The sequence below is a fragment of the Scomber scombrus genome, unplaced genomic scaffold, assembly GCF_963691925.1.
Source record: "Scomber scombrus unplaced genomic scaffold, fScoSco1.1 SCAFFOLD_200, whole genome shotgun sequence".
In the NCBI taxonomy this organism is placed as follows: Eukaryota; Metazoa; Chordata; class Actinopteri; order Scombriformes; family Scombridae; genus Scomber; species Scomber scombrus.
Genome location: NW_026910570.1, coordinates 17139 through 34201, shown reverse-complemented (window position 1 = coordinate 34201; position 17063 = coordinate 17139). Strand labels below are relative to the sequence as shown.

The 17063-nt window shown below is 43.4% G+C and overlaps 1 protein-coding gene across 1 annotated transcript; it reads right to left on the bottom strand.

Moving 5' to 3' along the window:
- Positions 1 to 5750: 5750 nt before the first annotated feature.
- LOC133977108 (7SK snRNA methylphosphate capping enzyme-like) lies at positions 5751 to 10076 on the bottom strand. Its single transcript, XM_062415244.1, has 8 exons — positions 9711 to 10076; positions 8804 to 9187; positions 8493 to 8719; positions 7933 to 8233; positions 7087 to 7852; positions 6801 to 7013; positions 6395 to 6503; positions 5751 to 6116 (listed from the first exon to the last, which is right to left on the bottom strand). The coding sequence occupies exons 2-8, from the start codon at positions 9151 to 9153 to the stop codon at positions 6064 to 6066; spliced, it is 2019 nt and encodes a 672-aa protein (XP_062271228.1). The 5' UTR covers positions 9154 to 9187; positions 9711 to 10076; the 3' UTR covers positions 5751 to 6063.
- Positions 10077 to 17063: the final 6987 nt, after the last annotated feature.

Sequence of the window (17063 nt, the reverse complement as noted above, 5' to 3'; positions counted from 1 at the left end):
TAAAATACACACACGCACACACACACGCACGCACACACACACACACACACACACACACACACACACACACACACACACACACACACACAGAGCAGTGGGTGTTTTTAGAAAGCTGGTGGTGAAACAGTGAATTTGGTCCAGTCTCACCACAGAAGACGTTTATTTAACTGTTTCACTGCTCTGAGTCAGAAACAGCCAATCAGATCAGAGCTCCTGCTGTTCGGACTCAGACTCAACTTGCACTGAAATACTTTATATACATATACTTATATAGCCTTCTGCTGGCCCTTTCTGCCTCAGTTCAGCCTCTGTCTGAAACAGGCCGTTTAGCTCCTGTCTCTTTAACCTTTGTGTCGTCCTCCCGGGTCAAATTGACCCTGTCTGCTTTGACTGTTCCTTCTTTCCGCCCTTCCTTCCTTCCTTCTGTCCTTCCTTCCTTCTCCCTCCCTTCCTTCCTTCTTCCTCCCTTCCTCCCTTGACTCGAGGACAACAGGAGGGTTAAGCAAAGTAGAAGAGTTCAGAGCAGATTGCAACTCTAACATCTACATCAGAGCAGGATAAACATAACAGAAAACAAGTCAAAGCTGAATATCAACCCTTAAATCTACCTGTTGAATAGGCCCAGTTCTGACTGAAACTGAAGCATGACCGCCATCTGCTGTGTGGATTCAGTAAAACTCATCATATAACATGTTGAGACGTCTGGTTCATCTCTGTCTTTCTCTGCAGTGGAGTTCAAACAGCGACTCCTGGTCAGCTTCCTCCTCTTCCTCTGATGAAGATCTACAGGTAACTGAACACATATACAGATCTGAGTTAACATCAGATTTCTAATTTATCTTCATCACCAATAAAACCCCCCAAACATCTTTGTGTCCAGTCACCGGCTGAAGCTCCGCCCAGTGTCATCATGAAGGTTGCAAACACGAAAACAAACGTCACCTTGAGCTTCTCCATCTTCATCATCACTGAGGAAGAGGAGGGGAGCGGCACCAATGTAGGAGGAAGGTAAAGCTAGTCTCCTTATCTTTCTCCTTGCTTTGTATAAGAGTCAGTGACAGTAAGTGCTGGTAAGATGATGAATTCATAAATCAGTTAAACTAGTTTTAAAAGCAGCATCAGGTTTGTTAAAATGTACATTTAGTATTTTTGTTGGTTTTATATCATTTGAAATGACATTTGCACCATTTTATACCAAAAGTAAGACTGAATGCTCCTGAAAATGTCAAATGGTGTAACCACAAAAGAATGATAAATATTACATATTTTATCCTCTTAGAGAGAAAGAAAGAAAGAAAGAAAGAAAGAAAGAAAGAAAGAAAGAAAGAAGAGAAAGAAAGAAAGAAAGAAAGAAAGAAAGAAAGAAAGAAAGAAAGAAGAGAAAGAAAGAAAGAAAGGAAGGAAGAAAGATAAAGGAGGAAAAGGAGAAAGAAAGAGAGGAGGAAGGGGAGAAAGAAAGAAAGAAAGAAAGAAAGAAAGAAAGAAAGAAAGAAAGAAAGAAAGAAAGAAAGCAGTCAGGTTCCTGATCTCCATGGTAACCCAGAGTAAATGTAATATTTAGAACAATTATATTCCATTAGCTTTATTTAATATAAAGTTATAATGTAAGATCATGCCAAACTAGTTGATATGGTGTTTTATTGACAATTTACTGTTTTTAAGCAAGTTGAATTATTTGGTACAAAGTTTTTATGGTTACACCACTTAGACATTTTTGCCATAATCCTCTAATATATTCTCTCTAAATGGATTAAAAGCAGAAATTTGATGCTGGGTCCACAAAAAAAGAATGTGTGAAGTTATTCATACGTTTATTTTCACTTTTTAACCCTTTAAATTTAAATAAACCACATGGACACTAATATAAACATCATTGACCCATTATTTGAGGCGTTTTGTGTCGCAGGTCCGACGATAACAGCACGAGCAGCGAGAGTGACGACGTCAGCAGTGAGGAAACAACAGCACAGCCAATGGGATCACTTCTCCCAGCTGAGACTGAGCCAATGACTGAAGAGAACTCAGATCACGAGGGACGCCTGTCGTCAGAGGAAATGATGAGCGACCAGCCGATGTTCTCGGAAGGGAGCGATCTGAAGGAAAACTCTGATGATAGAAACAAAAGCAGGTCTGATGAACTGAAACTTCTCTCTGATGACTTTAAGCGCGGCACAGGAAGCAGGATGTTAAACGATCAGGGATACGAAGATGTGTTTGATTACTTTGAAGACACAAACAACGAGGAGACCACCGACACAACACTTCCTCTTTCTGATTATTTTAGTAACATCACAGGAAGCAGAGAGGTCCACAGTCAGCCGGCCGTCACTGATGACTCTGATGGTACAAACAACAGCACAGAGAGTCAGGAGTATGGAGCTACTGTTGGTGACTCTAATGACAGTAAGACCGGGTCTGATGAACCAGGACTTACTCCTGACTTCAGCAACTCGTCGTCGTCTGAGGTCTCTGAGCTGAACACGAACCTGCAGGGCGTCACGTTGAATCCAGACAACCAGAGTCCAGCAGGCGACCAGCAGGGGGCTTTTGGTGTCGATCCAGAGTCGCAGGAGGTGACGAGTTCAAGCTCAGAGAAAGCGAGCTCCGTGGGCCAGGACGTTGTGGGTTCCAGCCTTCAGAACGTGTTTCGCTCGATCCAGGAGATTGTGGATCTGATCTCAGGCAACAAGAGACCGGCGGGGGCGAAGGGTCGCAATCATGGAGGGCTGGGTTCGACTCCCTTCGTTGGTAGTCAGGTCGGTTTTAGTCTCAGCTCTGATGAGAGTGATGAGAGTTCAGAGTCTGATCCAAAGAACCAGACCGGCGTTAGTTCAGGTCCTGACAGTGATGAGGGTCTGGAGGGGACCAGGTCCAGCACCCAGAAAGGCCCTGATCCCAGAGATTCCACAGAGCAGGTTACTGGTCCCACAACAGGCTCCGTCTCTGCTGTGATGGATCCAAGTCCAGACAGTAAGGAGGTTCCAGACTCTGCTGCTGGGTCCACTGAAGCAGATAAGGGGGGTAGCTTGAACCGGGCCAGTCCAGATCAGGGTGTAGCACCTCTGATACGGGCCATGCTGAAGGATACTGTGTCCCAGCAGGATACCGGGTCCTTCTCTCAGCTCAACATCAGTTTGAACCCCAGCAGCTCAGAGGAGAGACCAGAATCAGTTGGCACTCAGGATGCGGTGGGTTCAGGTCCTGACCCCCGAGGTGCTGGTCCAGAGGTCAGATCCAGCAGTGAGGAGGTTTCATCTCCTTTCTCCCCCGTCACTTCCCTTCAAACACCTACTGTTCCTGAGAGTCTGAGCTCAGAACCAGAAGAACCTGACTCATCTAGACCTGGACCTGGACCTCAGGGGGTTGGTTCAAGGTCTCGGTCTACTGATCCAGAGTCCAACTTCAGGTCCGTCAGTCAGGAAGAGTCTGAAGAGTCTCCAACCATCAAGGTTCCTACAGATGCTAACTCTGCTAGCAGAGAAGCTAACCCTACTGCAGGCTACATCGCTAACAGTGCTGAAGGTAGCATGGATGCTAACTCCGTTAGCAGTGTAAAAGATGCTCGCGCAGATTTAAGCGCTGAGGCAACGACTGATTCTAGCTACGATGTTAGCATTGACGCAGACACCACCATTGCTAGTGCGCATGTTGGCTCTGGGGCTAGCACTGATGCTAACAAAGACACTAGCAGTGAGTTAAGCATTGAGGATGCTAACACAGAAGCTACTACAGATTCTGTTAGCATAAAACCAACCGCCAATGTGGAGCACAGCACAGACTTTTCTGACTCCAGAGCTAACACTGACGTCATCGCTAACGTAGAAAAGGAGCAAGTGGGTGCAGAGGTTAGCAATGGAGCTAACACAGATGCTAACAGATTAGATTCCAACCATTATGCTAACAGTGAAAAAAACATGGCATCTCCTCCTCGCAGGAAGAGACCTTATCATTTTGGCTTCCTCGGTCCCATTATTAATTTTTATCGCAACCAACCCGTTGCCAGGGAAACGTTAGCAGTACAACATCAGCACCGCCAGCAGCCAATCAGGAAGCAGACAAAGATCAGTGTAGCGATAGCAGCTAATCCGGCTAAGAGCAGCAGCGAGGAAACCAACTAGTGAGGATGGCCGGTCTTCCTGTCAGCTGATCATTATGATTATCGATCATTATGATTATCGATCATTATGATTATCGATAGATTAACGATCAGTCAACAGTTCTCTGGTTTCATTCAGATTTATTTTTTATTGAAATAAAAACCAACTGGTTTACAGTTTATACAAAGATTTCAAATGTGTTTAAAATGTTTACAACATAAACTCAATCAACTTCCTGTTTGACTTTTATAAAAAGCATCAGGAAGTTTGGCTTTTAATCTGTAAATATGCTTTTGAATATGAACTTCAGCCAGTAAAATGAAGTGTAAGTGAAACTTTATATCTGATAACAGTTACAGTTGTCTCTGTATTTAAAACAGTAACTGTTAGTAAATGTTTATCATCATAGAGACGTTATATTAATCTACAGTAACTGTTTATCATCATAGAGACGTTATATTAATCTACAGTAAATGTTTATCATCATAGAGACGTTATATTAATCTACAGTAACTGTTTATCATCATAGAGATGTTATATTAATCTACAGTAACTGTTTATCATCATAGAGACGTTATATTAATCTACAGTAACTGTTTATCATCATAGAGATGTTATATTAATCTACAGTAACTGTTTATCATCATAGAGACGTTATATTAATCTACAGTAACTGTTTACCAGCATAGAGACATTATATTAATCTACAGTAACTGTTAGTAAAGGTTTATCATCATAGAGATGTTATATTAATCTACAGTAACTGTTAGTAAAGGTTTATCATCATAGAGATGTTATATTAATCTACAGTAACTGTTTACCAGCATAGAGACGTTATATTAATCTACAGTAACTGATAGTAAAGGTTTATCATCATAGAGACGTTATATTAATCTACAGTAACTGATAGTAAATGTTTATCAGCATAGAGACGTTATATTAATCTACAGTAACTGTGAAACAGCACAGAAACCAGGTGTTTCATTTACCTGATGATGCTCTTTAAGCCCCGCCTCCCTTAGTTACTGTTGCTATGCTAACAAGTTAGTTTACAGTAACAGATTTACCTCTAAAACGTACAGTATTTAAACAGTGACCTCTGGACGTAAACAAACGCAGCACACAGTGAAATATTAGTTTACTTCTTCTGCTAAACATCCTGAAACTGCACGCCGTTTCTTCTTCGCTGGTTTTCTGTGGCTGACTTACTCTGAGCTCTGATTGGACAGTCACTGGCAGGGGGAGGGGCTTAATCAACAGTCTGTTTATCTCATCAGCTGATCAGAAGTTCTTATTGTTCTGATCTGCTGTAATTTATTAACTGTTATCATGTTATAAACAGTTATAAAGTGTTATGTTGTAATACTGTGATATTCTATCAGTGTTTCAGTTTGTTCATATCCTTCAGATAATGTTCATTTATTAAAATTAACGTCCATCCTACCTGTTTATAGTCTCATCTGTTTTAAAAATGATCATCTGAGCTCATCTGGTTTACTTCATGGTGTGTGTTCTGTGTGTGTGTGTGTGTGTGTGTGTGTATATACATGTATGCATGTTCTGTCTTAGGCTACCTCTGAGGACATCTTTCAGACTGTAGATCACTTAGAGGAGCAGCTCATGTCTGTATAAAGATAAATCAATAAACCAGCAGCAGATAAACTTTCTTTATTTTCACAAAAAAACAAAAACAAACAAACAAACTGAAATATTTTGAAACATGTCACTTCCTGTCTACACCCCCCAATAAGAGTCCTTTGCTCTGGTTTGTAATCCAGGCTCGTCCAATCACGTTCACAGAAACGCTGCTGTCCAATCAGATTGAGTTCATAAAACAGTCAGACGGGCTCGCCTGTTCAGCCAATCAGCTGCGAGCATACAGTCATAATGAGGCTCCACCAATCAGATTCCTGCTTTCCAGTCAGTGTTTTACAGATCAGGCCGTTGCCATGGAAACAAAAGGGTATCACTTCCTGTGGGCGGAGCCTTTGTGGAAAAGGTAGATGGGCCGCTGGTTACCTGGAAACACAATCAATACATTTAACAACACCTATCGATTAGTTTCATTATTGATTATGTACCTGTGTGTGTGTGTGTGTGTGTGAGAGATGAGTCTGTAGGAGGTGTGTGTGTGTGTGTGTGTGTACGTGAGATGAGTCTGTAGGAGGTGTGTGTGTGTGTGTGTGTACCTGTGTGTGTGTGATGAGTCTGTAGAAGGTGTGTGTGTGTGTGTGTGTGTGTGTGTGTGTACCTGTGTGTGTGATGAGTCTGTAGGAGGTGTGTGTGTGTGTGTGTACCTGTGTCTGTGATGAGTCTGTAGGAGGTGAAGCCCACACTGTCAGTGAGGTAACAGGTGAACTGTTCTGGTCTCAGTCTCACACTCCTGTAGTTACGATACGTTGTCTCCTAGGAAACACAAACAACAACAACAACCCCTGTATATAACATAAATATAATAATGTTTACAGAGGATCTCTCACAGTGTGTGTATATACTGTGTCTTGCTGTGACTGTATATTATTATATTATATACATATATATTATATATGTATATAATATATGAGTGTATGGGTACAGAGGCTCTCGTGCTGTGGCTGTATATTATAATGTGTATATGTATATATATATATATATATATATATATATATATATATATGTATATATATATATATACATATATATTATATATGTGTGTATGGTTACCGAGGCTCTCTTGCTGTGGCTGTAGCGGCTCCATGGTTGTGGCTCCAGGATCAGCAGTCCGCCCGGTGACAGGCTCTGATAGGCTCGTTTGAACAGCCGGACAACGCCCCCGTCACCTGAATGCAGCTGCACCCACTTAGTGACCCCAAGACACATGATGATGTCATACTGACCCCGGCCAGGCCACGCCTCCCGCTCTGACACGTAGTCGCCCTGTAACCATGGCAGTGATGTCAACAGTGATGTCAGCAGTGATGTCAGCAGTGATGTCACCTGTGAGACTCACCTGTATGAAGGTGACGTTGTTGGGGAACCTGCAGGAGGAGGAGGAGGAGGAGGAGGAAGGAGGGAGGAGGAAAGGAGGAGCAGCCAGAGGACCACGACTCACTCTGAAGGACAGCGGGAAGGAGAGGAGAGACATTGCCCGCTGGAACTCCTCCATCACCTCCTCATCACCCTCTTTCTTCTCCTCCTGCTCCTCCTCTTTCATGTCTTTCTTCTCCTCCTGCTCCTCCTCTTTCACCTCCTCCTGCTCCTCCTTTTTCACGTCTTTCTTCTCCTCCTGCTCCTCCTCTTTCACGTCTTTCTTCTTCTCCTGCTCCTCCTCATTCATCTTCTCCTCTTCTTGTGTCCCTCCCGTCTTTGTCCCTGTAGGAGAGGAGGAGAGGAGCGACGTGGTTCCTCCTCTCCTCCTCCTCCTCTCTTCCTCCACCATGTCATGTGACAGGAAGTGTCTGACGTTCTGATTGGCTGCGTGCACTAGTCTGTGGTCTAGCTCCACCCCCAGGATGTGGGCGGGGTTAAACCTGCGGGCAATGGCGAGGGTCATGTGACCGGCACCACAGCCCACATCCAGCACCTTCTTGTCTCTGAACCAATCAGCTTCCAGCAGGCGGAGGCGGGGGTCCTCCTCCGCCCCCACGCGCCCCTCCCACCCGTCGCCGTAGGAACCATGGTAACCATAGTAACGGCTGTGGTTGCCGTGCTGGTAGCGGCGTTTGTCCTTCTTCCTCTGTGGTGTCTGAGCGGAACCGGGCTGAGGTCCTCCGCACCTGCAGGACGCAGCAGAGTCATGTGACCAGCTGGCCAATCAAACGACAGCGTTTTAACTCTCTTCAGGTTCATCACTCACCTGTTGGCTCTGGCCCCGCCCATCAGCGGCGTCTCGAACTTGGTTGACTGAGCTGCTGTTGACGTGGTAACAATGCTCATTGCGGCGGTGTCCAACGACCTGGTGGAAGTGGTGCGTCGCCGTCTCCGCTGGCGACCATCGCCCTGGTTACCAGGTTTGTGGGCGTGGCCTGGTGGGGGGTGGGTGTGTCTCCTGGGGAGGATGGGGGGCGGGGCCACGTCATCCCGACAGGTGATCGCCGTGTTGAGTTCACACGGAAGAGGAGATACGGGAACACTGCCCTCTCTGGTCACCACGGGAACTACACACACATTATTAACGTGTTATTGACGTGTTATTGACGTGTTATTAACGTGTTATGAACATGTTATTAACGTGTTATTAACGTGAACACTGATCTCTCTGGTCACCACGGGAACTACACTCGTTAACATCATGTTATTAACGTGTTATTAACATGTTGACATTTATTAACTTGTTAATAACACGTAAACGTGTTAATAACACGTAAACGTGTTATTAACGTGTTATTCTGTTTATGTTATTAACGTGAGCCTCACCTGTCAGTCGAGTGGTGAGCGGGACCACTCGGGCAGGTACCGACCCCCCTCGGTTCCTGTGTCTCTTCCTGGACTTCAGCGGGGACAGAAGGACCCCCCCTTCGGCCCCCGCGGCCCCCCCCTTCAGGTTGAGGGGGTCGGTGATGTCACGAGGGACGAGGATCTCTACGGGGTCTCCGCCTCTTGTCGGCAGGGGCGAACACTTTGGTGTCTCCTGATTGGTCACCCTGAGGAGGAAAAGGGGAGGAGTTTAAGGCTATCTGACGTCCACCTGAGGAGCGTACAGGTGTGCCTGTTCGTCATCGTCTCACCTGTTCACGTCTTCGTCCATCAGGGAGTTCAGGTTCAGCGGGTCAAAGATGTTCCCGCCCAACAGGAAGTGACTCGGCAGCACCGGCTCTGCTTGGCTGTCACTGTTGGCACGCCGACGGCGCTTGGCCAGCCCCTTGAAGCCGACGCCCATGGAGTAGCGCCTCTTTGCGATTCGCTGAGTCGGCACAGCGGCGAGCGGGTTCTGGCTGTTGCCAGGCGCCTGGAGGCCATTTTTAGGACGGAGAGGGTGGGACTTAGCGAGCTGTGGCTGCTCTGATAGGCTGACGGGGGCGGCAGGGAAGGTCGGACTCACTTTAACGGTTTCTTTTTCCAATGACATTTTGATCATCTTCCAGCTGTGGGCGACTCAGCCAATCAGTGATCTACAGAGAGGGAGGGGGGAGGGGTGATGTAGTATGCAGTATTACAGTAAAAATACTGCAGTATTATGAGTGATGTAGTAAGTATAAGTACCTCAAACTGTACTACAGTGAAGTACAAGTACCTCTAACTGTACTACAGTAAAGTACTAGTACCTCAGACTGTACTAAAGTAAAGTACAAGTACCTCTAACTGTACTACAGTAAAGTACTAGTACCTCTAACTATACTACAGTAAAGTACAAGTACCTCTAACTATACTGGAGTAAAGTACAAGTACCTCTAACTGTACTACAGTAAAGTACAAGTACCTCAAACTGTACTACAGTAAAGTACTAGTACCTCTAACTGCACTACAGTAAAGTACAAGTACCTCAAACTGTACTACAGTAAAGTACAAGTACCTCTAACTGTACTACAGTAAAGTACAAGTACCTCAAACTGTACTGCAGCAGAGACTTAAGACTTATCGACTACCTCACAGGTTATCAATCAGTAATCAATCAGTGTAATCGATCTTACTCACCATATATAGACCTGTTAATTCGCTCTTAGCTCCGCCCCCTCCGCTGGCTCCACCAATCACGGAGCGCCGTCATGAATAATTCAGACAAACCATCAGAGACAAACAGGTAAACAGTTAGCTCCTCCGGCTAACATGCAGGAAGTAGTTAGCATGGAGCTAACTCTCTCTCTCTCACACACACACACACACACCTAAAAAACAACTACAAAAACACCGAAAAACACGCTCTGTGCGTGAAAACAAGCCCACGCCGAGCTGTCCGTGCGCGTGCGTGCGTGTGTGCGTGCTGATGAGTCATGACTTCAATCAAACTGCAGACTTTAGTCTCAGCTAACTCTTAGCTGGTAGCCGTTAGCTTTTAGCCGCTAGCTGCTGGTTTCGTGTCCCCGTGCACTGGCTCGAGCCCGGGAATTTATACGGCAGTCGCGAGGCCACGCCGACCAAAGTGACTGATGGCATAACCAGCCAATCACGTGTCTAGCTCAGCTCCCGCCTTGCTGAGCACTGACCAATCAGAGAGCCGCTCGACCCGAGCGTGAACGAGTCTGCCCGAAGAGAGAGAGGCGCTCCGAGCAGCGCCTGACTGAAAACACCGGAACAGTCGTAAATAAACAGTTTAACGGTGAAACGTTAGAGGAATATGTGGCAGCAGTGATTAAAACACGATGCATGAATCTAACAAATTATAAACCTTAGCTTTCTGATTGTTATTCTGTGACAGAGCCCGCCTGTTTGCCCTGACAGATACTGTGAGTATGTCCCTGAACTTTACCTTACAGGTGAAGCAGTGACAGCTGTGGATCATCACACACTGCTGTTAACTTCATTATTCACCTGAGCTGATGCAGAGTTAACCAGAGCCTGGCAGACTGAGCTGAGGGCAAATCACCACCAACTGTCTGTCACAATGTGATTATTGATTATTAACAGATTCATACAGACTTACAAACACACAATAAAACTATCGGATTATTTAAAATGTTTCTTATATAATAAAATATCATTAATAAAAGATGCAGCTCAGCAGTAAAGAAATGATTCCAAATAAAAAGTCTGTTTATTACACTGTAAAAACCTCTAGTACTACTAGTAGTACTACTACTACTAGTAGTACTACTACTACTACTACTACTAGTAGTACTACTACTAATACTAGTACTACTAGTAGTATTAGTACTACTAGTAGTACTACTACTACTAGTAGTACTACTACTACTACTACTAGTAGTACTACTACTAATACTAGTACTACTAGTAGTATTAGTACTAGTACTAGTAGTACTACTAGTACTAGTACTAATACTAATAATAATACTACTAATACTAATACTAATACTACTACTAGTATTAGTATTAGTAGTACTACTACTACTAATACTAATACTAGTAGTAGTATTAGTAGTAGTATTAGTAGTATTAGTAGTAGTAGTAGTATTAGTAGTACTACTACTACTAATACTAATACTAGTAGTAGTATTAGTAGTAGTATTAGTAGTATTAGTAGTAGTAGTAGTATTAGTAGTAGTATTAGTAGTACTACTACTACTAATACTAATACTAGTAGTAGTATTAGTAGTAGTATTAGTAGTATTAGTAGTAGTAGTAGTATTAGTAGTATTAGTAGTAGTAGTAGTAGTAGTAGTAGTAGTAGTAGTAGTACTACTACTACTACTACTACTACTACTCGTTACTTTTCAGATGAATTATATATGAACTGTTAATATTCTAACTTTATCACCAGAGGAGAGAATAAAGCCAGTTTGACTATAGAGGGTTTGTAGTTAAATGTGTGTTTAATGTAAAGCACAGCGTTGTCTCTGGTATGAACATGCAGATGTTAAAGGTATGGTTAGGGTTATTACTATAAATCACTATAATATGATGGAGTACTAGTACTAATAAAGTACCTAAAAGTACTGCATTAAAGTACTCTTACATGTAAATATAATCAGTACTTTAACTTGAATACATTTAGTACTTTTTGCTGATAATACTTGTGTACTTTTACCTGTAGTTAAGTATACTTACTGTGCTGTATCAGTACTTTGACTGCAGTACAGTAATCAGAGTACTTCTCCCAGCTGTATCAGTACTTTGACTGCAGTACAGTAATCAGAGTACTTCTCCCAGCTGTATCAGTACTTTGACTGCAGTACAGTAATCAGAGTACTTCTCCCAGCTGTATCAGTACCTTGACTGCAGTACAGTAATCAGAGTACTTCTCCCAGCTGTATCAGTACCTTGACTGCAGTACAGTAATCAGAGTACTTCTCCCAGCTCTATTAGTACTTTGACTGCAGTACAGTAATCAGAGTACTTCTCCCAGCTCTATTAGTACTTTGACTGCAGTACAGTAATCAGAGTACTTCTCCCAGCTCTATTAGTACTTTTACTGCAGTACAGTAATCAGAGTACTTCTCCCAGCTCTATTAGTACTTTGACTGCAGTACAGTAATCAGAGTACTTCTCCCAGCTCTATTAGTACTTTGACTGCAGTACAGTAATCAGAGTACTTCTCCCAGCTGTATCAGTACTTTAACTGCAGTATAGTAATCAGAGTACTTCTCCCAGCTGTATCAGTACTTTAACTGCAGTACAGTAATCAAGGTACTTCTCCCAGCTGTCCAATCCGTGCAGCGGTGGGCGGGGCCTCAGGGATTAGGACTGCGTTACCCAGCATGCAGTGCGTGTGAGTAAAATCCCCAAAGAGGATTTATGAGGATCAGAGACGAAATGCCGCTGAAGAGAGAAGGTGAGACAGACCTTTCTTCTTCTGTTAGTCCTCCACACTCTGCTTCTTCTTCTTCTGCTTCACTCTGTGTCCTCCTCTCATATTCTGTGTCTGACCTCTGACCTCTGACCTCTGCCTGGTGTTCTCCTTTCTGCTGCTAACCCCTAACCCTACTACTGTAGTACTGATACTGTAGTACTGTGTTGTGTTTGTGTTTATGTGTGTGTGTGTGTGTGTGTGTGTGTGTGTGTGTGTGTGTGTGTGTGTGTGTGTGTGTGTGTGTGTGTGTGTGTGCTGCATTATTAATTTAATCTTAATATTGATATCAGCATGTGTAATTATATAATCACAGAAGAGACATATCTATGAGCAGAGATACTTCACACACACACACACACTGCTCTCAGTCTCTGTGTATCAGTGAAGTGTGTGTGTTGCTTGGTCACATGACCTGCTGGTGTACAGACCACAGACCAGCAGGATGACAGTGAGCAACCTGTTACATGGTGATGTTTTAGAGTCAAGCTCAGCAACATGTAGAAGAAGAACTGTGTAAAACACATAAAACCAAAGTCTGTGAATCACACAGCAACACAACTCATTTATATATCAGCAGCTTAAACAACACACAGTAAGATGTGAACGCATCACGCTGAAACACTAACTAATAATAACTAAAGACCAGCCTGTAAACACCACAAACTGACTCCATTAACATGTCGCTATGACAACATAACTGCACTAACATGTCGCTATGACAACATAACTGCACTAACATGTCGCTATGACAACATAACTGCACTAACATGTCGTTATGACAACAGATAACTGCACTAACATGTCGCTATGACAACATAACTGCACTAACATGTCGCTATGACAACAGATAACTGCACTAACATGTCGCTATGACAACAGATAACTGCACTAACATGTCGCTATGACAACAGATAACTGCACTAACATGTCGCTATGACAACATAACTGCACTAACATGTCGTTATGACAACAGATAACTGCACTAACATGTCGCTATGACAACATAACTGCACTAACATGTCGTTATGACAACATAACTGCACTAACATGTCACTATGACAACATAACTGCACTAACATGTCACTATGACAACATAACTGCACTAACATGTCGTTATGACAACTTAACTGCACTAACATGTCGCTATGACAACATAACTGCATTAACATGTCGCTATGACAACATGACTGCACTAACATGATGCTATGACAACAGATAACTGCACTAACATGTCGCTATGACAACATAACTGCACTAACATGTCGCTATGACAACAGATAACTGCACTAACATGTCGCTATGACAACATAACTGCACTAACATGTCGTTATGACAACAGATAACTGCACTAACATGTCGCTATGACAACATAACTGCACTAACATGTCGCTATGACAACAGATAACTGCACTAACATGTCGCTATGACAACAGATAACTGCACTAACATGTTGCTATGACAACAGATAACTGCACTAACATGTCGCTATGACAACAGATAACTGCACTAACATGTCGTTATGACAACAGATAACTGCACTAACATGTCGCTATGACAACAGATAACTGCACTAACATGTCGTTATGACAACATAACTGCACTAACATGTCGCTATGACAACATAACTGCACTAACATGTCGCTATGACAACATAACTGCACTAACATGTCGCTATGACAACATAACTGCAATAACATGTCGCTATGACAACATAACTGCACTAACATGTCGCTATGACAACATAACTGCACTAACATGTCGCTATGACAACATAACTGCACTAACATGTCGCTATGACAACAGATAACATTGTTAAAGCACTGGAGGTTAATCAATGGACATAAACTTCACTATTGGTTAGATTCTCCAAATCATCAGTAGTTATACACTCATACCATTTTATTATATTGCAATCATAATCACAATGTGTTTGTTCTTTATTAGACTGATCTGTAACGGTTAATGAATGTTTTTATTGATTCCCATCTGTACATTTTAATAGTTTGATTGATGTCTGTGTTTTATGCTCATTTATTAGTTTATTAACCTGTTGTACCTGCAGCTGTTTTTATTTGTGTTCATAATTAAAGGCTAACTGAACATTAAGTGAGTGAGAAACTCATCATGCTGAGCTGCTACATTATTATTATATTAAATAAACATGTAAATACTGTTATCTGATAGAAGAGCATGTGTGTGTGTGTTCCTAACGTGTGTGTGTGTGTGTGTGTGTGTGTTTCAGATACAGAGCGTGCTCTGCAGGTGATGGAGGCCTGTCAGGCCGGAGCTACTGAAGGGGTCAAAGGTCGCGCTGAGAGGCTGCTGAACATCTTCCAGAGTGACCTGTTCCAGGCTCTGCTGGGTAACACACACACACACACACACAGTAACACACACACACACACACACACACACACACACATACACACACACACACAGTAACACACACACACACAGTAACATACACACACAGTAACACACACACACACACACACACACACACACACACACACATATCTGGTCAATATTTCTGTCCCATAAACTTGATGCAGATCAGCTGATCAGTTATTGATCAGTGAAACGTCTCTGAGCTGCTGACAGACGTCTGTTAATCTGCTCTTAATGATGTCATCAGTGTGACATCACAGCTCAGGGATTGGACAGGACATGTATGGATTAACCCGTGTGTGTGTGTGTGTGTGTGTGTGTGTGTGTGTGTGTGTGTGTGCAGACATACAGGAGTTCTATGAGCTGACAGTGTGTGAGAACCAGACGACGAGCCGGCCTCAGACACCTGGACAGGTACGCTCACTCACACACACACACAGTAACACACACACACACACACACACACACAGTAACACACACACACACAGTAACACACACACAGTAACACACACACACACACACACACACACACAGGTATGCTCTCACACACACACACACACACACAGGTATGCTCACATACACACACACACACTCACACACACACACACACACACACAGTAACACACACACACAGTAACACACACACACACAGTAACACACACACACACACACACACACACAGGTACGCTCACACACACACACACACACACACACACACACACACACACAGTAACACACACACACACACACACACACACACAGTAACACACACACACACAGTAACACACACACAGTAACACACACACACACAGTAACACACACACAGTAACACACACACACACACAGTAACACACACACAGTAACACACACACACACAGTAACACACACCGGTCCTAATAGCAGCTGTTCTGTATAGCTACACTCAGTCTCTTCTTGTGTGATTCTCTGACAGCTGTACACTCTGCTGCAGCAGGTGTTCTACTGAATGAAAACAGCTGGTTCAGTGAAATGAAACTTAGTGCACGTTTATAAGAGAAGCATGAGAACACACAGCTTTATAAACCTCAGCAAACTGTGAGCTTCAACACAAATACTAAATGTACATTTTAACAAACCTGATGCTGCTTTAAATCTAGTTGAACTGATTAATGAATTCATCATCTTACCAACACTGATTATCACTGAGCTGTTTCTCTCCTTCACTTCCTCACATGTTGTGTTTCAGCTTTATTCCAAAATGGATTCAATTCCTTTTTTCTCATCAATCTTCTCACAACATCCCATAATGATGAAGCCAAAGAAGTTTGAGACATTTTTGCAAATGTATTAAAAATAAAAACATATAATATCTCATGTTCATCAGTATTCTCTCCTTTACTTATTGAGGCTCCTGCAGGCTTCACACCTGTATTTGGGGGATTTCTCTCATTCTTCTCAGCAGATCTTCTGCAGCTCTGTCAGGTTAGATGAGGAGAGTTGGGTTCAGGTCTGGGTTCAGGTCTGGGTTCAGGTCTGGGCTCAGGTCTGTCAGGTTAGATGAGGAGAGTTGGGTTCAGGTCTGGGCTCAGGTCTGGGCTCAGGTCTGGGTTCAGGTCTGGGTTCAGGTCTGGGTTCAGGTCTGGGTTCAGGTCTGGGTTCAGGTCTGGGTTCAGGTCTGGGTTCAGGTCTGGGTTCAGGTCTGGGTTCAGGTCTGGGTTCAGGTCTGGGCTCAGGTCTGGGTTCAGGTCTGGGTTCAGGTCTGGGCTCAGGTCTGGGTTCAGGTCTGGGTTCAGGTCTCCTCCCTGACCGAGGCTCTTCTCAGCCAGCTCTAGAAGAGTCCTGCTGCTTCCAAACTTCTTCCATTTACCAACGATGGAGACCACTGAGCTCTTCCTCAATGCTGCAGACCTGTGATCTGAGCCTCCATACGATCCTGACTCTGAGGTCTACAGACTCTTCCTTTGACTTCCTGGTTTCTGCTCTGACTGTCAACAGTAAGACCTTCTACAGACAGCTGAGCCTTTACTCATCATGTCCAATCAGCTGGGCCTTTACTTATCATAACAGGAAGCACCTGAGCTCCATGTGTCATAGTAAAGGGAGAATACTGATGTTCATGGGATATTACAGTTCTTTATTTGTATTATTTATAAAAGTTATAAGATGCTCCACAAAGTCCTGAAGCTGAGTGTTTAATAAAGACAAAACAAATGAGA